General features: G+C 35.3%; 2 protein-coding genes and 1 non-coding gene across 3 annotated transcripts; all 3 read left to right on the top strand.

Annotated features, from left to right (window-relative positions):
- Positions 1–3,313: 3,313 nt before the first annotated feature.
- LOC114374103 (linoleate 9S-lipoxygenase-4-like) lies at positions 3,314–10,512 on the top strand. The gene is made up of 5 exons (XM_028331706.1): positions 3,314–3,331; positions 3,836–3,923; positions 4,117–4,273; positions 9,901–10,131; positions 10,224–10,512. The coding sequence occupies exons 1-5, from the start codon at positions 3,314–3,316 to the stop codon at positions 10,510–10,512; spliced, it is 783 nt and encodes a 260-aa protein (XP_028187507.1).
- Positions 10,513–14,535: 4,023 nt separating this feature from the next.
- LOC114404754 lies at positions 14,536–14,639 on the top strand. The gene has a single exon (XR_003665138.1). It is a non-coding gene; the product is annotated as a small nucleolar RNA R71 (small nucleolar RNA).
- Positions 14,640–18,523: 3,884 nt separating this feature from the next.
- On the top strand, positions 18,524–20,644 carry LOC114374093. The gene is made up of 5 exons (XM_028331695.1): positions 18,524–18,601; positions 18,681–18,777; positions 19,312–19,738; positions 20,113–20,246; positions 20,325–20,644. The coding sequence occupies exons 1-5, from the start codon at positions 18,524–18,526 to the stop codon at positions 20,642–20,644; spliced, it is 1,056 nt and encodes a 351-aa protein (XP_028187496.1).
- Positions 20,645–20,918: the final 274 nt, after the last annotated feature.

Genomic DNA, 20,918 nt, shown 5'->3' with positions numbered 1-20,918 from the left:
TGCAAGAGCATGAGAAGAAGCAGGCTATTGTTGGAGGAGGCATGGTTGGCATGGCTTTATCTTGTTTCTTGGGTAGGTAATAATTATTTATGTCTGTACTTTGTATTCTGTAATTTGTCATGAAGCGGGCTAAGCATGATAATGGTGATGAAGGGAAGTATTAAAAAATGAATGAGAGAGAGAGAGAGAGAGAGAGAGAGTGTGGAAAATAGTAAAAAAATACATGATGTCTGGGAACACTTTTATCTAGAAAATCGTTTTTTTTTTCTTTCCTTTTTTCAAAACAACTCCCTAGAAGCTGTCAACAAAAGTGATTATTTCCTTATAATAAGCTTTTATCCGAACATGCATTAAGAGAAGCATACAATGAACACAAATAATAACCTAATTTATGATGCTGCTGTTGTAGAGTAATGTTATAACCTCTTAATCTGGCTAATATTTTTTTATTCCAGCAAGTAATCCAATGACAAAGCAGTTGAGTGTTGCAATTATTGATAGCAATCCAGCTCTTGGTAGTAGCTTGCACATCAAGAAGGAAGATCCCCCTGATCCAAGAGTCAGTACAGTAACTCTTGCTTCTATTTCTTTTCTCCAAGGTATCAAATCCTTAAGGTTTGTTAGTCATTAATTACTATCATTGTGGTTTCAATTTCAAATTCTCTTTTTTTGGGTTGTCTCTTTAGTAGAAAAGGAAAACTTTTCCAAGAGAAAAGGAGGAAAGTCCTACTATGAAGGATGAGTTATTATCCAAAATAGAGTAAACAAGGTACAGCAAGAATATAACATGGCTGCTAAGTTCTTCTACATAGTAGAAATGGAAACTCCCCTGAAACAACAATAAACAGAACTGCAACAATAAGCCACAATCATTATCCTTTCCAATTAAATTTTACAGGAATGGGGACATCCTCAAATATGAGGGTGTTTCACTAGCCAAATATAAATACACAAAAGAGCTGTATAAACTGCACATTTCCAGAAGCAATTGGAAGGAATAAGAAGATTCTATAGTGTTACAAACTACAACAGAAGAATTGGAGGCAACTAGGAAAAAATTAGCTTTGGTTAGAGAAGAAGGTTTCCAGTTTATGGCCTCTTTGGATGTCATAAGAAATGAGTTGAAGCATGTCACTGCTGAGACAGATAGGTTGAAGAAGAAGAAAGGGAAAGTAGACCCAACCGTTCAAAATCTCAATTTCAAGATTTTGAGAGCAAAGTCTAAATTAGAACCTGTGTCTGCTACTAAGGAAAAGGCCAAATCCATAGTCATGAGTCAATCTCATACTCTTGAAAAGCTGAAGACAGAAACAGAAGAAGCAAAAAAGGAAAATGAGGATGTAAGCCAGGAGGTTGTAAGGCAAGAGCTAGAAGTAGGCAAAGCATCTGAAGCTCTAGCCTTAGAGAAGCTGAAAACTCTTACTGAGAGTACCATGAGAGAATGAGCTTTAACAGCACAGCATAGTTCCATGATCACAATCTCAAAATTTGAGTATGAGTGTCATACCCTAATTTCGTCCGGGGACCATTCGTGGTTGGGATGCGACCCTCGTTTGACCACTTCGAGGTACTTGGCACCCATCGTTAGGCAATTCGTGAAGTTTCGTGACGTACCGGAAGTCAAAAAAAGGCATTGTAGCACAATCCGTGAAGTTTCGCGACATGTCGGAAATTAAAAGGAAGTGTTAGTGCGCAATCCACAAAGTTCCGTAACATTCCGAAAGGCAAAGAAGGGATGATTACGTAATCCGCAAGGTTTCGTAACATTACGGAAAGAAAACAAGCATCATTACGAAATTCGTAAAGTTTCGTAACGTTACGGAAAAAGAATCACCAAAAAAAAGGCAGGGGTGTACTTAGAAAAAATGGGGGTGCAAATAGCAACCAGGCCCACTTGGGCCTTCCAGAAAATTCCTCCAGAAGGTGGTTGCTTCTGGAGGAAGCAACCTAGCTCGCCTGGGCGAGCTGGGTGGCAAGCATCTCCCCCATTTTCCTATAAATAGGGGGAGAAGTGAAGAGGAAAGTTGTTCAGTCCTCCTGGTAATTCGAGAATCACTTGAAATTAGTGGAAAAAATTGGTTTCGTGAAGAATATCCGAGCCGAGGCGCTTCCGTAACGTTTCCGTGGGGATTTTCGCGAAGATTTTCAGCCGTTCTTCGACGTTCTTCATTCGTTCTTCACCGTTCTTCGGTCTTCAACCGATAAGTTCTCGAAATCGAACTTTTCAATTCATTCTATGTATCCTTAGTGGTCCTCATTTGTTTTCATTTACTTTTATTTTCATTTCATTTACTTTTCGTACCCCCTTTTGACATGTTTAAGTCATTTACTTAAGTCATTTTCTCGCCTAAATCAAAAATAAAATAAATTTCCACCGATCATTTGAATTGTAATATCCGTTAATTTCGTTTAAAATGAAATCCGACCGTTCGGTCATGCCGTAACCACGTTGGAAACCAAAAAGAGGTAAAATAATAATAATATAATAAAAAATATATTTTAGCAAAATAAAACAAAAAAATCAATCGGATGTTTCTCTTTGGGATTTTTCTTTCTTAATCGAATCGACTAATAACTAAAGTGAAATTAAGGCTAAAATCAATTCATAAACCAAACATTTGTCAAACGCCTAAAAAGCCATTTTTAAAAGGCCCAACGCCTTGAAATGGTCTTTTCCGCTTTTATTGGTTAAGGGTAGATTCCTAAAGGCCTAAAACCAACATGTAACTTTATTACCTCTTTCAAAAATAAATAGATCATTAATGGTCCAATGCCTTAATGTCTTCTCTCCTTCCAAAAGAATCGAAAGTTTGTTTAATGGTCCAACGCCTTAAATGACCTTTCATTTAATAAAAACATGTCTTGCAAAAAGGATAAAAACAACTTAACCAAACACTTTGTTCACAAAGAACTACGTAGGTCTTATTTCCTTATCGCAATTAAGGAATACGTAGGAGCAAGGGAAACACCCTCATCAACCGCAAAAAGATAAAAAAAATATAAAAAGTACAAAAAGAAATAAAAACGTAAAAGGGAACATAAAAATTGAAGTCATGTTTGCACATTTGATTAAAGGTTGTCGTCTCTTGTGATGGACGCGTGGGGTGCTAATACCTTCCCCGTGCGTAAATACAACTCCTGAACCTTTCGCTTTAAGTTCGTAGATCACGTCTTTTCCAGTTTTTCCGACGTTTTCCTCAAATAAATGTTGGTGGCAACTCCGCGCGTATTCCTTTCTTGGAACACGCACCCGCGAGTCATGCGTCGCCCTCCCTCCGAAGGGTAGGTTGCGACAATGAGTATCTAAGAAATCATGCAGCCTCAGCAGAAGGTAAGTTAAGAAACTGGCTGATTGATCATGAACAAGTCAGGTGTCTTAGCTTGAGTGAGCAAGAGCTTGAAGATATCACCAAAAATCATGAAACTGACATTGTCAGGTGATTTCAATATTTTTCTTAGACATACTGAACCTAAGTATTTTTTTTTGTGGTAGAATTTAAGCTCATACATGTTTTTTTGTTAGCTTAAAATTAAACTTAAGTAGCTCTCTTTTACTCTGGCGCCAAGACATGTAGAAAACACTAAACATGATTTTCTAAAATTACATGGATTACATGTTAGTCTTTTAATTTAAAAGTATAATGATGGTACTCAAATCTCGCTCACATTTATCTACTAATGAAGTCACTTGAAAGTGGATATGTAAGTTGGAATAGCGTCTTTTCGATTAACATTTTTATTTTCCATATTGGTGCATGCTACTATGCTGGTATCTACCGGTGCTAGCAATTTTCCCTCGTTCTGACCGATTCTTGCATGTGATCTGGTGGAACAGGTCATAGTGACTCCGCTGTCTATTTCTCCTCATATTGAGACTGTTATTCAAATGGCAGCTTCTGATTGGATTTCTGTTGTGCTTCCTGGTGAACAATAAATTTGGTATGATTGTGTACATTTGAGATTTATGATGATTCTTTTTTATTTTTTTCTTAAAGCAATGATGGAGCAGAAGCGTTAGTCACACCAATTCAATAGTGGATTTCCACTTGTAGTATTTTTCTTTTTCTATATTTTTTGTTCCCTTCTTCATTGTTTCAATTCCTTTTGGTGACTTAGTTGTTTCTTATTTGAAGCAAATGCTTCTTGTAATTTCTGGGGCATATCTTGTGAAAAATGAGGACATTTGGAAAACAAAGAATCTTGGGCATATTTTAGAATCCTGTGGCTGTCCTATAAATTCTAGTGCAGATCCTGTGGCAACAATAGAACGAGAGTAATTGAAGTTTGTTTAACTTTTGAAGGGAAGAATTTGGAAAAGGAAGGAAGAGTTTTCAGAATTGCTTGGAGCAAAGTTTGCTTAAAGGGAAGAATTGGTTGAAACCTAAGTGCTGAGCAAAATAATAAAGCTCCAAAAAGAGCTATTCTGAGGTGGAAATTGTAGTTGAGAAGGAGAGGGACAAAAATAGCCACCTAGGGACACCAAAATAGGTGATTTGACAAATGGAACCACTTCATGTCCAGAAATCTTCTTTTTTTTTTGGCATTTCATGTCCAATAACCAATTCTTTATTTGGAAAGTGCCAAAATCCTTAACGTAACATAATCAAACACACTTCAAAAACTATAACATGCCTAATTCAATCCACAACATTTATGGATGACAACCCAGAAACAACAGCTAATGTAAATAAACAGTTACAACTTGCATTTGAAATTACCTAGATGATTGTCTTTGATACAACAAATGATTCAATCTTTTTCCAGTCACTGTCAAATCTGATACAGAATGAAGAAACAAAAAAAAAATGAGATAATGCAAAAAGGATGGTACTAAGGCAATAAAAGGGAAAAACAAACAAATAACTTACATATCCTAAAATATCAATTAGATATCCTAAAGCTTCTTAGATATAGGCAAACATGGAATAAGCTTTACTTCTTGGATATGTTTTATGTTATTGTGAGATGTTCAAGCAAGTTAAATACAGCACATCCACAAAGTTGTTAATCTTGTGACCTGTTAAAGAGCCTGTACTTTGAGGATCATTATAGTTGTAGTTTATTTAGTTTGATAGCAACTATAGGATACTTGGGAATTGTTTAGTTGTGCTCATTTAGGTTGGGGGTGGTTCTTTTTAATTTATGGGATGTAAGTGTTTTTTATTTGCTTAACTTCGAGGTTGAAGCTGTATGATGTCCTTTTTGATTTGCTTAACCTCTCAAAAATCAATTTCCAGAATTATATCAAATTTCTTCCCAAAGATAACATATTGTGGCAGACATGGGCTCTTTCTCTAAAAATGGATGGGAATGGAATCTCTCTTGGAGATGAAATTTGTTTGACAATGAGATGGGGATAGCTTCAAAATTTATTGATCAAATTACAGCAATCAGCCTAAGTGCTAATCTGAAGGACACTTGGGTGTGGAGAGCTGAATCTAATGGGATCTTTTCTACCAAATCTGCATACCACTTTATTAAAGTTGAGCAGTCTTCTGAAGTCTAGTGTCTGGGTTTCCAACAACTGTGGGATATTAAAATCCCTCCTAGAGACTTATCATTTGCCTGGAGATTGCTTTGGGATAGACTTTCTACTAAGGATAACTTATCTAGGAGACAAATTGAGACTGATAATGATCTATGTCCATTCTGCCAAAGCCAACCTGAGTCTGCCTCTCACCTGTTCTTCACATGTGATAAAGTTTTGCCTTTGTGGTGGGATTTCAATTCATGGATTAGGGAAGACAGAGTCCTCCACTGTAGGGCGATGGATAACTTTCTCCAGCATTCAACTACAGCAGAAAGGATGGCTACTAATAGAAGATGGAAAATTTGGTGGTTGGCAGCTACAAAGTCAACCTGGAAGCTTAGAAATGACATGGTCTTTCATAATCAGCCTTTTGATATCTCTAAGCTGGTAGACAGTACAATTTTCCTCACGTGGTCTTCGCTGAAGGGTTGGGAAAGGGATTTCAATGTTCCTTTTCACCAATGGTCCTCAGTAATGTCTACAGCTTTTATATAGAGTTTGCTTTGTAGGGTTGGGTTTGTGGTGGTTTTGTTGGGCTGCTGTTCTTTTGTTATTTTACATGAGAGCTACTATCCTGTGTCGTTATGTAGTACCCCTGGTACTCTTTATCTATTAATATAATATATCTTTGCAGTTCAAAAAAAATATAGGAGAATAAAATAAGAAGGAAAAAAGTTTCTTCAGAAAACTAAAATTAACTTATGCATTAGTTAAAATCAGCTTTTTTTTCAAAAAGTTGATTTTAACTTATGTTAAGTTAATTGTAGGTTATGGGAGAAAATTTATTTCATCTTTTTTCTTTTTATTTTCTTCTCTTATAAGTGCTTATGGAGAAACTTATCCAAACATGGTCTTAATCAATGACATTTCGTTTGATTGGAAGACAATATTAGATGTACATGATCTGATTAAAATTGGGTAGTTAATAGGATGGTTGGTAATTGCAATCACTATCCTCTCTCTCTCTCTCTCTCTTATATATATGTGTGTGTGTGTGTGTGTTTTCTTGTTTTTGATCTTGAAGAGGTGTCTACCCACTACTCAATGACCATTCTCAATTCCTATGGCTGAGTCTTGGGTGAAATCAAGTTAACATGAAATATGTTCAAATTTGGTTGGATTTGGTTTGCTTGAAGGGTTGATCCTGCACTAAAGGAGCTCTGTCCAAAATGGGTGACCTGATATTGAACTTCATTTGTTGCCTTGAATGAAATCTACGATCTATAAATTGTAAATAAACTATGTTTGTAATACAAATTTGGGCATAAAATGTTGGCCATAACAAGATAAGGAAGAAAGTGTAGAGATTTTTTGACAAACATCTAGAGCTAATATTGATAACGTATTCAACACTAAAAATGTTAACACTGCAATGAGAACTGACTGATGTTTGCACTTTCAGTTGTCCAGCCTTATAACATAACTGGCATCAGCAGCAACAAGTGAAAAGGGGTTAACATTTGAAGAAGCCATGGAAGAGCGCTTATGTGCATATTCTCGAGCTGTAGCCCACTTTCCCATGACAGTTAAGGAGGTAAATGATAGGGTTAGTGGAATAAATATTGGATTCACTAGATATATAAGTTCTTATCTTGGTTATACTTGAACTTGCAGTTCAAATGGAGAAATGGTTGGTTTTGTTCTCTCTCTAAGAAGGCTACTGCCCAAGGCAAGCCAGACCCATGCCCTTTGCATTCCCCATGGCTAAAAGAGTTGAGAATTGTATGAAGCTTGAACTCTAGTGTGTGTGTGTGTGTGTGTGTGGGGTAGGTTAACAGCTTCTAAGAGTTATGTAGACTTAGGGTGTGTTTGACCTATTCAACTCTCCCCTTCCTTTTATTTTATTGCTTTGAAATGTGTAAAACCTCCGTCCAGTCATGCTGAAACGGGTTTCCATACACACACTTAGCCACTAACAAGTGATATAGTTTCCTGAGTGTAAGTTTAATTTAGTTAATAAAGTTCAAATTTCACTTCCTTCCATTATATCGCTTCAAAACAATTTTGTTGATGTACACACTTGAATCCAAAAACAATTGTATTGACACATTTTTACATGTCTCTTTGAAAGGGAAATAAAGAGATCTTTCAACACTAAGGACGCGTTTGGTTGGGATAAATTTTTTTATATTCGAAAAATACGATTCGTGAGAAAGTCTATTTATGGGAATCTTACAATAAATTGTTTACATTATATTAGTACTTAGAATAACTAAAAGGATAATAAATTGTGTCTTAATTAGTTTAATAAAATAGTGTTGTTACTAGTAAAAGTGGCCTGTCATACATAAGTGGCTTAGATTAAATATAGAATTGAACCAAAGTGACTCTAGTTTAATTAGTTGGGGGTTTCTAGTCTCACCCCCAAATCTCATCCCCCAGCATTGGTAATATTACCTACCTACCATCTTCCCTCACAATCTTCTCTAACGACACTCCCACCATCTCTTCTCTCCTTTTTTTACAGCACATCCTAGGGGCAGGAGGTTAACATCTGTAAAGGAAAAGCCCTTCGTCCTCTCCTCTCCCCAATTTCATTCACTACTCTACCATTAGGGTTTTCCTACTACTACTGCTACTACCTTCATGATGGATACATAGACTTCTCTCTTTCTCTCTAATTGATTATGCTAGAGTGGACAACAAGTAAGAAAATAATGATCAAATTAGTTATTTTGGGAGCCTCGAGCAAATGCTTTACTTCCCTCATGCTTGGGTGGATATGAACATGATCAGAGGAACCAAAAATTAATGTGTCATATCTAGTCTTAAAAGTAAAAAATAAAAAAATATTGTTACACTACTTTACTGATCATTTGTTCTATAAAATTACGAAAACAGAACAAATAAATATTATCGTCTCAAGCTACAAATGCTATCCATTTTGATATAAAAGTTTTAGATTCTTTCAATTTGAACAAGAAAAAATAATGATACACAAATCATTTTTTATTTTAAACACCCAAGATAAAGAGAAATGAAAAATATTTGTAGGATGTTTTGAAATAAAATAATAATAATTTGTATATTATTACTCTTGAAAGAATTTCAAACTTGAAAACAAAGAAAAGAAAACTTACCATTTTGGTCTGTTTGATTTTGTTAAACTATTTTGTAAAACAAGTTTAAAGAATAATATAAACAAAAGAAATTTTTTTTTGGTAATACTAATTTCAAAACAGTTTTAAAAATGAGAAAACAGTCTGAATCTAACAAATCATCCACCACCCCCACCTACTAGTTCAGCAGACCCATGGACCTCGTCTCTTTCAGCAAGAGACACTCAGAACCTTAAGACTAAAGAAAGAAGCGAAAACGAGACACTACATGAAAAGTCGAAGGATATATATTTCAAGTACATCTGGATTCAAGTCATCACTTATCATACCTATATTTCAAGTAATTTTTTACTTGCTATATAAGACTAGATATGACACAGTACTTTGCTACCACTTACTTAATAAAGAAAAGGAAAATGATATATCTTTGGGTACAATAATTTATTAAACAATAATTATTTATCAAAATTTGTGGTTCTAAATAATAAGGAGTTAAATAGGTTTAAATTCAACATAAATAATACAAATATTGAGAAAATTTTAGGTCCATTATTTATTCAAGTTTTAGGTTAGTTAGAAGAAGTTGAGCAAAATAAAAATAATAAGGAGTTCAACATAGCCTTATATTATTAGGTTAGTTAAAAGAAGTTGAGCAAAATAAAAATTAGGTTAATAAGAATATTAGCTGGGTTAATTTAATGACTCAATAATTACTTATTAATTTATTATCTTTTCCTAGTATGTAAGTCACTTATATACCTACCTTCTCTAGTCTTTGGCTTGTTTGCCAAATTTTATAAAGTTACACTTTTAATTAGTTTTTATAAAATGTAAATTTTATCAATTTAGTGATTAAAATAAATCAAGGATTTTACCTCTTATGGACCAACGCTTGTTATGGACCAATTCTTAAGGCCTCACCTAGCCTATTTCAAAGCCCAGGCTGGTCTGATAAGCCAAAAATTAACTTTGTCACCTCATTCTCAGTCTCGCCAATGAACGAATAACAGTCCCAAATTTTCCATCAATCTAATTCTATTTTAATTTTTTTTTATTTCTAGCCATGATTGTTTTTGTTTGTTTGGATTCAGCTCTAGTCTTTTGTGTTGGAAATAGTTTCTTGTTCCGATTCAGCTCTAGTTTTGTGTTTGACAGTAAATTAAAAAGACAAAAGAAATCACAAAGTGCATACAATGGGGGAACACATGAATGCATCATATAAAAAGTCATCAATGACATAAGAAGAAAAAGGGCTTCAGGCTTGATATAACTCTTGTGCTAATCAATGTTATTTGGGTGCTTTTAATTCAGAGGAGTTGCTGTTAAGGATCCATCTGCTCCCCATGGAGTTAGACTTTTGATCGAGGACTATCCTTATGCTTCTGATGGGCTAGAGATATGGGATGCTATCAAGTCTTGGGTGGAAGAATATGTCTCATTCTACTACAAGTCAGCTGAGGAACTTCAGAAAGACCCCGAGCTCCAAGCTTGGTGGAAAGAACTTGTAGAGGTGGGTCATGGGGATTTGAAGGATAAGCCATGGTGGCAAAAGATACTAACTCGTGAAGAGTTGGTTGAAGCTTCCACTACCCTCATATGGATTGCTTCAGCTCTTCATGCTGATGTTAAATTAGGACAGTATCCATACGGAGGTTTAATCCTGAGAAGGAATTTTTTAAGACTATTACTGGCAAGAAAAAGACCCTCATTGACCTTACAGTTATAGAAATTTTATCAAGGCACGAATCTGATGAGTTCTACCTTGGGCAGAGAGATGGTGGTGACTACTGGACTTCTGATGCCGGGCCATTAGAGGCCTTTAAGAGGTTTGGAAAGAATCTTGAAGAGATTGAAAAGAAGCTTATAGAGAAGAACAATGATGAGACATTGAGAAACTGCTATGGGCCGACTAAAATGCCTTAGACTTTACTCTATCCTTCTAGTGAGGAGGGATTGACTTTCAGAGGAATTCCCAATAGTATCTCTATTTAAGGGCTCTATGGTTGCTGAAGTACTGTCCCTGGCTTTAAATAAATGTGAAATAGAAGGAATTTGATTCCTTCATCACTTGTGTATGTTTAAGTTATGTATTTGGAGTGGCTGAATGTACTTTACTTGCCATATATCTTATTTTGGGATAACTGAAGGACCCTAATTAGTAAAACCAACACTATTCAATGACATATAAAACAACAACAACCAAGCTTTTCCCCACTAGGTTGAGTTCACTACATGAATCAGACAATGCCATAATGTTCCATTGTATCTCTAAATGTTTTTTAATTCTTTTGCTTATGGTTTTTCTTACTCTCCCTCTGCCTCTAGTGACTAGGCTATCCTCCATCTGATCTACTCTCCTTACTAAGGCTTATAAGATCATCCTCACACATGCTTAACCCTCTAAGGCAAGAATCTACCATCTTTCTTACAACAGGTGCTACCCTAACTTTTTACCCAATGCATTCATTTGTGTGTGTGTGTGTGTGTGTGTGTGTCTATGTGTGTGTGTGTGTCTGTGTGTGTGTGTGTGTGCGTGTCTCTGTATCAGCTATCGACTTTACGCCATATAGAGGGCAGTAGTGTGTCAAATAGTGGTGAGGACAAAAGATGGCAGAGAGAGACAGAAAGACAGAGAGAGAGTAGCAGTGTGTCACACAACATTTTAGTCGTCTTTCTAAAAGCTATACTTCAGGTGAACATGCTTCTATTTTTTTAACAATTGAATTCTATTTGAATGTAAATGTTTCCACTTAAAATACGTATCTCTACATGCAGCAGATAGTTGGACTTCTAAAGGATATTGAACCTACAAACTAGTTAGTCAACATGATGACAAAGAGTCAAGCATTTTCTTTGCATTTCTTTAGTATTCATCAATTGACTACAACTCTAATATACACAATTGACCAAAAGACTCAAGCAATTGACCAGACGAACAAAAGCAGCAAAGTAGGTAGCCTTACCGGAGTTATTGCTATCCTAGAAATTACATCAAAACATTCAAACATTGCAGCAACACCAACGATCAATGCATTGCCGTTCACACACGTAAACTAGTATCAAAGATTCAAAAATTGAAGAAATGGGATACCTGAAAATTGTCGAAGAAACTAGAAAAAACAACGCAGACAATATATGGACCAGCTTTCTGCTTAGACCCTGCCCAATCAATTTTCATTAACCCAATTAGTCACATCATACATAACCACTATTTACAACATTGAACAAAAAAGTACAGGACAAATTAGTAAACTATATTACTTTTACACACAGTGACAATGGCAGTGACAATGAAAAAGAGTGAACACCCACTGAAATAGAGACAATGGCAGTGAAAAAGAGTAAACTATACTACAAATGAAAAAGAGACCAAGCTTACCTCGAACCCAAACAGTAGCAATGGCAGTGAGATCTAACAAAATGGCACGAAACTTAAAGCTTTCCTCGTACCTCAATCAACAATACTGCAATTGAAGACGTATTATTATTATTATGATCAATAAAACATGAACACCCACTCAAACTTAGCATACACGAAGTTGACCTACGTACCTCGCGGAGAAAGCTTTGACCACCCACGAGTGTTTCAGCACCCTAGTACCTAACGGAGGAGTGTATGTAGGGTTTTCTTCGAGCCACAGTTCCAAGAGCACTATAGGGGGTTCTATGGGTTTGAGCGAGGGGTTTCCGAGAGTATTCAAAACAATGTGGGACAATGTGGGTGTCGAGGGAGCGATTTTCGGCAGATTTCAGGCAAGAGGAGAAAGAGAAGAGGGAGTGCAAGGTTTTCGAGCACGCGGGTTGTGAAATGTCAAGTTTTAACTTATAAACATAACAAAATCGGTTTTTTAAGGATAATCGATGTTAACTGAATATAGTTAACATCAGTTTTGTAAAAACCGATGTTAACATCAAATAGATTACATTGGTTTTTTAAAAAACCGATGTTATGATCAACTCCTTAACATCGGCTTTCTCAAAACCGATGTTAACTCTATGAAGTTAACATCAGTTTTGCCTAAATCGATGTTACCATATTCATCTTAACATCATGTTAACATCGGTTTTTTAAATAACCGATGTTAACATGAAGTAGTGAACATCGGTTTTGCTAAAACCGATGTTAAGTAACTCCATTTAATTACAAAAATGTCACCGCGCTTTCGTTAACATCGGTTTTCGCAATAACCGATGTTAATGGAGTGATGTAGAAAGCCTTTTTTTTAGTAGTGTTCCAATTATACAAGGCACTGAGTGTTAGAGATAAAGGGAGCAACATGAACATTAAGCTTTGGAGCTTGAAGAAGTTTTGTCTTTTTACATGTCCAACTCTTTGAGTGGTATTTGTATTGATTGTTGCATCTTAGTCTCTAACTTTTCATATGTACATCATGCATCATCATGTAGAGGTAGGAAGATTGTTTCTTAAGATAGAAACTTCTTCAATGCATAAAACTCTATTTTAATCGATTACGAGGTTGATCATAATCGATTACACAAGTATTTATAGCTTGTAGAGAGATTCTAGTTTCGGTTTAAGTTAATCGTAATTGATTACATAGTTCGGTTGAGACCATGTCCGATTTTTCATGAGTCTCTGCTTTAATCGATTACCAGGTGATCAAAATCGATTACTTTGCTCTTAAAGGTTTTCCCATAAGTGATCGAGAACACTTTAATTTATTACATCAAGAATTTAATCGATTACATTATTCTTGAAAATTTTCCAGATGTTGGGAATAACACTTTAATTGATTGAAGTGATAATATAATCGATTACTTCTTCGAAATAATTGATTACATTGGATATTTAATCGATTACAAGCGGTTATAACTATTTTCTCTATAATTCAGTTTGGATTAGATGACTAGAGTAGCTTCTCTAGAGATAGAGAGTGAACTAATATAAAAATTGGTGTACATCTTCTCTTGATCTTATTTTTCTTTCTCATTGTATTATTGATCAATTTGCTGAAGTTTAAATAAAAACATCTTCTTGAATAAGAACTTTAACAAAAGGATTTTGTGTTAAGGGTGATTGGTTTTAACAAAAGTTTGTGATACGATCCTTGAAAAATAAAGTTTTTCAAAACTCTATGTTTTTTTTGTTTGATTTGATTTAGAACCAATTCACCCCCCCCCCCCCCCCATCTTGGTTTGTGAGTTCCATCATCTTTTTTCACTGAGAAACTATCTGAGTCCTTAAGCTTAGTGGGAAGCTTTTGTTGGACTAGGGTCACAGTTTCTTTCTCCTTTACTTTCCTTCTATTAGCCAAGATAACTTTCAAGAATTTTTCATAGTTAGGCATTTGTTGCAAAGCCTTAACAAAAGGAATATTCACATACAATTGCTTAATCATATCAAGAAATTTTGCAAACTGTTAATCCAATTTAAACCTAGCTAAACTTTGAGGGAAAGGAATAGGAGGTTGATAAGTAGTCAAGGAAGCTAGTGAAACAAGCTTTCCTTTTTCTAAAACAACTAAATTTTATTTTTCAACATCAATGGTGTTTCCACTTCCACTTCCTCACTACTCACCTGATCCTTCTTAGACACATGCTTAGGCATAGGGTTATCTAATTCCTTACCATTCCTTAGTGTAAAAGCATTCACATGTTCAATAGGGTTAGTTTCATTTTACCTCGAAACTTACCTGGATTCCGGCTTGGAGTCGGAAGGAATTAAGCTATCTAAGAAATCTAGTTCTCCAAATTTTTGTTGTGTAATGCCATGTCATCCATATGAGTTGTCAACTCCTTGATGGAATTACCAACTGTCAAGTTCACTTGCTTTTGGCTATCCAACCCCCCCTCCCCCCCCCCCCCATTAGGTTTTCTAATTATGACATTCATTGTTGGGAGCCTTAGGGTTGTTGTTAGTTTTGTGTTGACACACTTTGATGATTCAATCCTTCAAAGAAAAAATGGATTGTCAATGGTTCACTCAACCCATGTTGTTGACATTCTTCCAAGTAACCTTTGTATTGCTCTTATGCTTCATATATTGATTCGACATCTTGTTGGAAGTTGGTGATCTTCTTCCTCAACCTTTTAGTCCATGATAGATTTAGATTTTTTGTTATTCCATAATTGAAGCTTTGGGCAACTTTATGAAAAGCATTTGTAGTAGCCACCAAATCTCATGGGAGACACGATAGTGGGAAATAGAAAAGGAGCTTTTGTGTTATTCCATAATTTACATTTTTTAAATAAAATAAAATTATACAAGTATCCTTTAATACATGCTAATCTACATAGAAAAAAAAGGTAATTTTTTTGTCCAACATAAAAGGTGTTGAATGCTAACATACGTCTTCTGATTTTTGTTAGCTAATATACACCTTTTGATTTTTAAGTGTGTGTATGTGTTTGTGTTAAAGCATTTTCATTTCTACTCTGTATTGAATTCCAAGTTGCAAAGATTTTACTGGCTCAAAACAAGCTTTAATCAGGCCAACCACTTGAACACTTTCCATAACTGTTAGTGTCTCAAAATTCTAGCTTGTTTTGCTTCTGGGATAAAGAACAAGATTGAGAAGAGAGAATTATGCTATTGTTGCAGTGGAGCTCAAATGATGATGAATCGAATGACAAAAGTTACATTTGTTTTGTTTAATTATAAGTGAAAACTTAAAACGATGGGGAGATCGAGTTATCATTAAAGAGGGCTAGGGAAACATAATGTTCTCCCACACCCATAGAACTGTGAATTGGTTTGTGTGTACCAATTCGAGGTTCGTTTTCGAATCGATTCGCCAGAATTCCTCAATGAATTCGTGGAGAAGAAGAACCGAATGAAAAAAAAATCAAAGGTAGAAACTACAACGAAATAGATCACTTGGGAAATAAGGAGGAAAATAGTGAAAACAAAAAAGAAAATGCTAAAATTTGCAGAATGAAGACATAAGATTGGAAAAGAATAGTTAAATTAGAACTCCAAAAATTAAAAGAATGAAATAGGCTGAAGACTTGAAATGGAAAAACCAAAGAGACAAACGTTTTTTTTTCTTTTATAGTGGAGGTTTTGAGAAGTGTTCGAGCTGATTTATATATATTATTAATTTATTTGTATAAATTATTGCCCTCTTGACTTTTTCAACTCATGTTTCATCCCCCTTCTCCTTTTGCCTGCCACTTTTCTTGGGAAAAGTCACATAGGTAATTGAAATTTTAATTAAGAAATACCAAATCACCTATAAAAATATGTAATGTATCTATAGAAACTTTAAAAAAATAATAAATCAAACTAAAAATAAATTTATATTAGTTAACAGATTTTAATAAAAAAATATATCATAAATTCAATTAAACAATATTAAACTCAATTTCCAATAAAAATTAATTAATTGCTTCAATATTTTATGAGAATTAAAATTTTATTGGTAGCATAGAACCTACTATAAATTTAATCAACGTACCGAAATGTATCACATAAGTGTACCCCCCATGTACCAATTTTTTTGTAAGATCGAGTACCACGTACCCGAACTCGTACCACGTACCGAGATGAATTGTGAATTATGTGACTACGGATTTTAGAGTTTGGTAGAATTCTAAATTCTATTTTTGATAATGAAATACCTATTAAAATTCTATAGAATTTACAAAATGATTATGTCAAATATCCAAACAGAGAGAGAATTTAAATCCTTGTCAAAAAAAGTTCCATTTGTAAATTCCAGTATCCAAACATACTAATGTTGGGGGAGTGTGCAGCTGGCAACCTAGTTTTTTTTTAATTTATATTTGAGTCAATTTTTAGGGAAATATGGCATTCGAAACATAATTTCCACTAAATTTAAGGTTTTGTTTTTTAATTTTCACTTATCTAGTAATTAGAATATTACATATGGAATTATTCTAATTTAGAAAGGAAAAAAAATCTGATTTTGAGGATGTTACCTCTAGTCTAGAAAGGAGGTTTATATGAAGTAGTTGGGGGCATGATCCTGGTCACACCCATGATAAAAAGCTAAACAAAAGGATATACGACAATCGAAAAAGATCATGTCAAGAGAGGGGTGATTCTGGTCATGCCCATGAACATGACCTGCGAGTTTAATTATTATTTTATCTGATTTTTTTATTAGGTTTGAAAACTCTTTTTGATCCACTTCTTTAAATAGACATTTTAGGCTCTAGCCTAGGGTTTGAGCTTTAGTTTTATGACGACTTAGAAAGAGAATAAGATCTTGATTTGTCTTTCTCTTTGTTATTTTTGTTGATTTTCCATGACTACATGTGAGTAGTCCTCTTTATTTTGGAATTGGGGCTAGCCCTTGACAACTATTGATGATAATCCATTTATTTTGATGTTCTTTTATTTCTTCTCTCGATTTTTCTTTTATTGCTTTACATATGCGAAATGCTTAGCTACCATTTTTCATAATCTGAAACGGTTAGGGAATTATTGAAAGGTGAACCTAACGTGTTGGACATATAGGAGAAAAACTTAGTCTTTTAGTCATGAAAATGGAATTAATCCTAAGAGGGTAAAGCGAATTAGCAGAGAACTCAATAGATATGTTTCTATATCTTGAAAGAAAGTAGAATTGCCTATGGTTAATTTGCCTTCGTTAAAATGTAGGATGGATATTGAAATAAAGGATTAGGTCAATAAGAAGTCGTGGAGAGAAAATCTCAATCCTAGAAGTTTGTAGACAATTAAAAGAAATGCAAAAACATAAACAAAAGTGCATAATCTAAAATAGAAATAGAGTTTTGAAAGCATAATATGAAACATATTTAATAACATCAATCTAGTTCACCAAATCCAAGCAATTCGAATTATCATAGTTACTACAAATAATGATCATATTGTGAAAGTTCAGTCAATGTCATTAGAGATAGTTCAATCAAAGTAATCCCTAAATTCATTGAGATCACAAATCAGATTGAAATATCATCCTATCAATCTCTGATTAAATATGAAAATTAAGAAATTAATCCATAACCTAATTTTTTCCAATCCTAAACACATTCATAATCATGAAAATCAAAAATAGAATTGGAGAAGAAGATGAACACTCACATAGAATTTGAAACACTTGACCATAACTCAAATTATTTAATGCTTTGACTGGATCCTTGGATTGATTAGTTGTTTAGCCTTCCATGATCATCACTAGTGGAAGACCAATGAAATTTGTGCGAGAAAAAAGAAGAACAGAGTTAAAGAGAGGAAGAAAAATGAAGAGCAGTTTGGAGCAAAAGAGATATAAGAGTTTGATCTTAAAACTTGCACAAGAAAAATCTAAATTCTATTTTGTACAAAATGAAACTAACTAACTAACTACACTAATATATGATATGACTAATAGAAGGAATGGATAGGCCTTGATTAGGCCCAACTAATCTATCTAATTAAACTAAGAGTACTACTAGGTGCACCCAGCATTTTTGCTGGTACACCCAGCAAAATTTCTAAATGCCTAAAATGCCCCTGGGTTTTTTTTCCTTATAAAAGCTTGTTTTTTTTCCAGCGCTTCACAGCCCCTATTTTTGTTCTCTTTTTTTCTCTGTTTTTGTGGTTTTCGTGCGGCATTGTCTTCGGTTCGTTGGTTCATTGTGAACGGTTAGGTGCGGTGAAGGTGAAGGTGCGTTGCGGTGGTCAGCGGCGGCAAACAAGGTACGCAGAAGGTGGTTCCTTTGTCGCGGACGTACGGATCAACTTGATCTGTAAGTTGGTGTGTCACTGTTACGGATCAAGTTGATCCGTAAGTCTCTTACGGATCAACTTGATCCGTAAAAGTGACACACCAACTTATGGATAAAGTTGATCCATAAGAGACTTATTTTTTGTATTTGATGTTTTTTGAATTTAGTTTCCTTTTTTCTTTTAAATTACTATTTTTTTGTATGGCCATTTTTTGTTTGATTTGGTTAGATGGACGAAGATGAGTGGATGTATGAAATAATGTCTGAACGAGCGGATATGGATTATGAAAATGCAAAAGCATGTGGTGCGAATGAATCACATGTTGATTGTTCATATTCGTTCAACACTTCTCAGGTTATAATGTTAATGTTTGTCGCAGATTTAATAAAATGAATACTGGTAGAAAACTTAAATTATATGGATTTCTTTGTAGGTGTTTGAGTGCCGAGAGGATGTTTTGCGGTGGGCTCGATCCGTGGCTCGTGAAAATGGATTTGTGGTGGTGATTTTAAGGTCGGACACAAACACAGGTAGTAGAGGAAGGACTAAGTTTGTGTTAATTGGCTGTGAAAGGAGTGGCGAGTATAGGTGAAGGAAAAAAAATTTATTAGAAGAGACTTTCGGACTAGGAAATGTGGGTGTCCCTTCAAGCTTCGTTGCAAGCTAGTGGTTGGAGGAGAAGGCTGGATGGTGAAGTTGATTTGTGGAGTGCATAATCATGAATTGGCCAAGTCCATATGCGGGGCGATTGACTAAAGCTGAAAAAACACTTATTGATGATATGACGAAGTCCATGGTGAAGCCAAGAAACATGCTGCTAACTCTGAAGGAACACAATGCCAATAGTTGTACGACCATTAAACAGATATACAATGCAAGAAGTGCATTCCGTTCTTCCATAAGAGGAAGTGATCTTGAAATGTAACATCTGATGAAGCTTTCTGAACGTAATCAGTATATTCATTGGCACAGAATAAAGGATGAAGACGTGGTTCGTGATATCTTTTGGTGTCACCCTGATTCAGTGAAGTTAGTCAACGCATGTAATTTGGTGTTTTTGATAGACAACACCTACAAAACAAACCGGTATAGACTCCCACTACTCAATTTTGTTGGGGTGACACTGACTGGGATGACATTCTCTGCCGATTTTGCATATGTGGAGGGTGAACGCATTAATAATTTGGTCTGGGCTTTACAACGCTTCCGAGGCCTTTTTTTAAAGCATGATGCCCTCCCTGGAGTTATTGTCACTGACAGAGACCAAACATTGATGAATGCAGTGAAGGATGTATTCCCTGAATGCACAAATTTTTTGTGCAGCTTTCACATAAAGAACAATGTGAAGGCCAAATGTAAATCACTAATTGCGCAAAAAGATGCTTGGGATTATGTCATGGATTGCTGGGGATGTTTGACTGATTGTCCTTCAGAACAGCAGTTTGATGAATGCCTGAAGAAGTTTGAAATGGCTTGCACACCTTGGCCAATGTTTGTTGACTATGTCAAGGAAACATGGATAATACCACACAAGGAAAAATTTGTTTCCGCCTGGACTAATAAGGTGATGCACTTAGGAAACACAACAACAAACAGGTATGAAACTGTTCAACTATTTCTATTAACGTTGATGAATTTATGGAATTGTATTATTGTATATGTTTATTTTTATTTGTGTATTTGAAATGTAGGGTTGAATCTGCCCACTCGTCTTTAAAAAGACTGTTACAAAATAGTATTGGAGACTTATGCAGTGTGTGAGATGCCATAAAAAACATGATTACATTGCAGCACACGCAGATTAAAGAATCATTTGAAACAAGTACACATGTCGTTGGACATGTGTTCAAAAAAACCTTATACAGAAGGCTGCTTGGAATGGTTTCAAGGTATGCTTTAAATCAGATTGCTACTGAATTAGAGTGTGTTGACTATGCTGGCAAGAATCCCTCAAGTTGTGGTTACGTGGTGAGAACCACACTTGGTCTTCCTTGTGCTTGTGAGCTATCCAAATATGTTGGTGGTTGCATCCCACTGGATTCAATCCATATGTTCTGGAGGAGACTCAGTTTTTCAGACCAAGGGTTATCTGAGCCCGGGGTGAGCATCAAGGACGTAATGGAAATAATATCCAAAAGATTCAGAGAACTTGATGTTTGTGGTAAGTTTACTCTAAGGACTAAACATTGGGAAATTGCATACCCTGATCAGAATTCGATGTGTCCTCCTCCAGCAAAGGTTAACACAAAGGGGGCATCGAAGAAAGCTATGAGCAGGAACCCAAGGTCAACAAAGCGCGATCCATCTTACTGGGAGTATGTAGATGCCTTTGAATCTATGCAAAATAGCAATTCGTCGGTGAGGCGTACTGCATCATCCTCTGAGCAACCAAATTGAAGAACGATGATGCCCATGTTGGACCAGTTTCAGCCATTTATGCACGACTTCATTGATAAGATTGTTGATGTCAAAGCTAATAGTAACTGTGGATATCGGTCGGTTGCCGGTTTATTAGGTATGGGTCAAGACTCTTGGTCGGTGGTCCGCAACCATCTACTTAAAGAACTTGCCAAATTCTCAGAAGACTATATCAAGCTCTTTGGTGGCATGGAGAGATTTGAGGAATTAAGGATGTCACTACTTGTTGATGGGTTAACCAAGGTATGTAATT

The sequence above is a fragment of the Glycine soja genome, chromosome 2, assembly GCF_004193775.1.
Source record: "Glycine soja cultivar W05 chromosome 2, ASM419377v2, whole genome shotgun sequence".
In the NCBI taxonomy this organism is placed as follows: domain Eukaryota; kingdom Viridiplantae; phylum Streptophyta; class Magnoliopsida; order Fabales; family Fabaceae; genus Glycine; species Glycine soja.
This window is presented reverse-complemented; position numbering and strand designations above follow the sequence as displayed.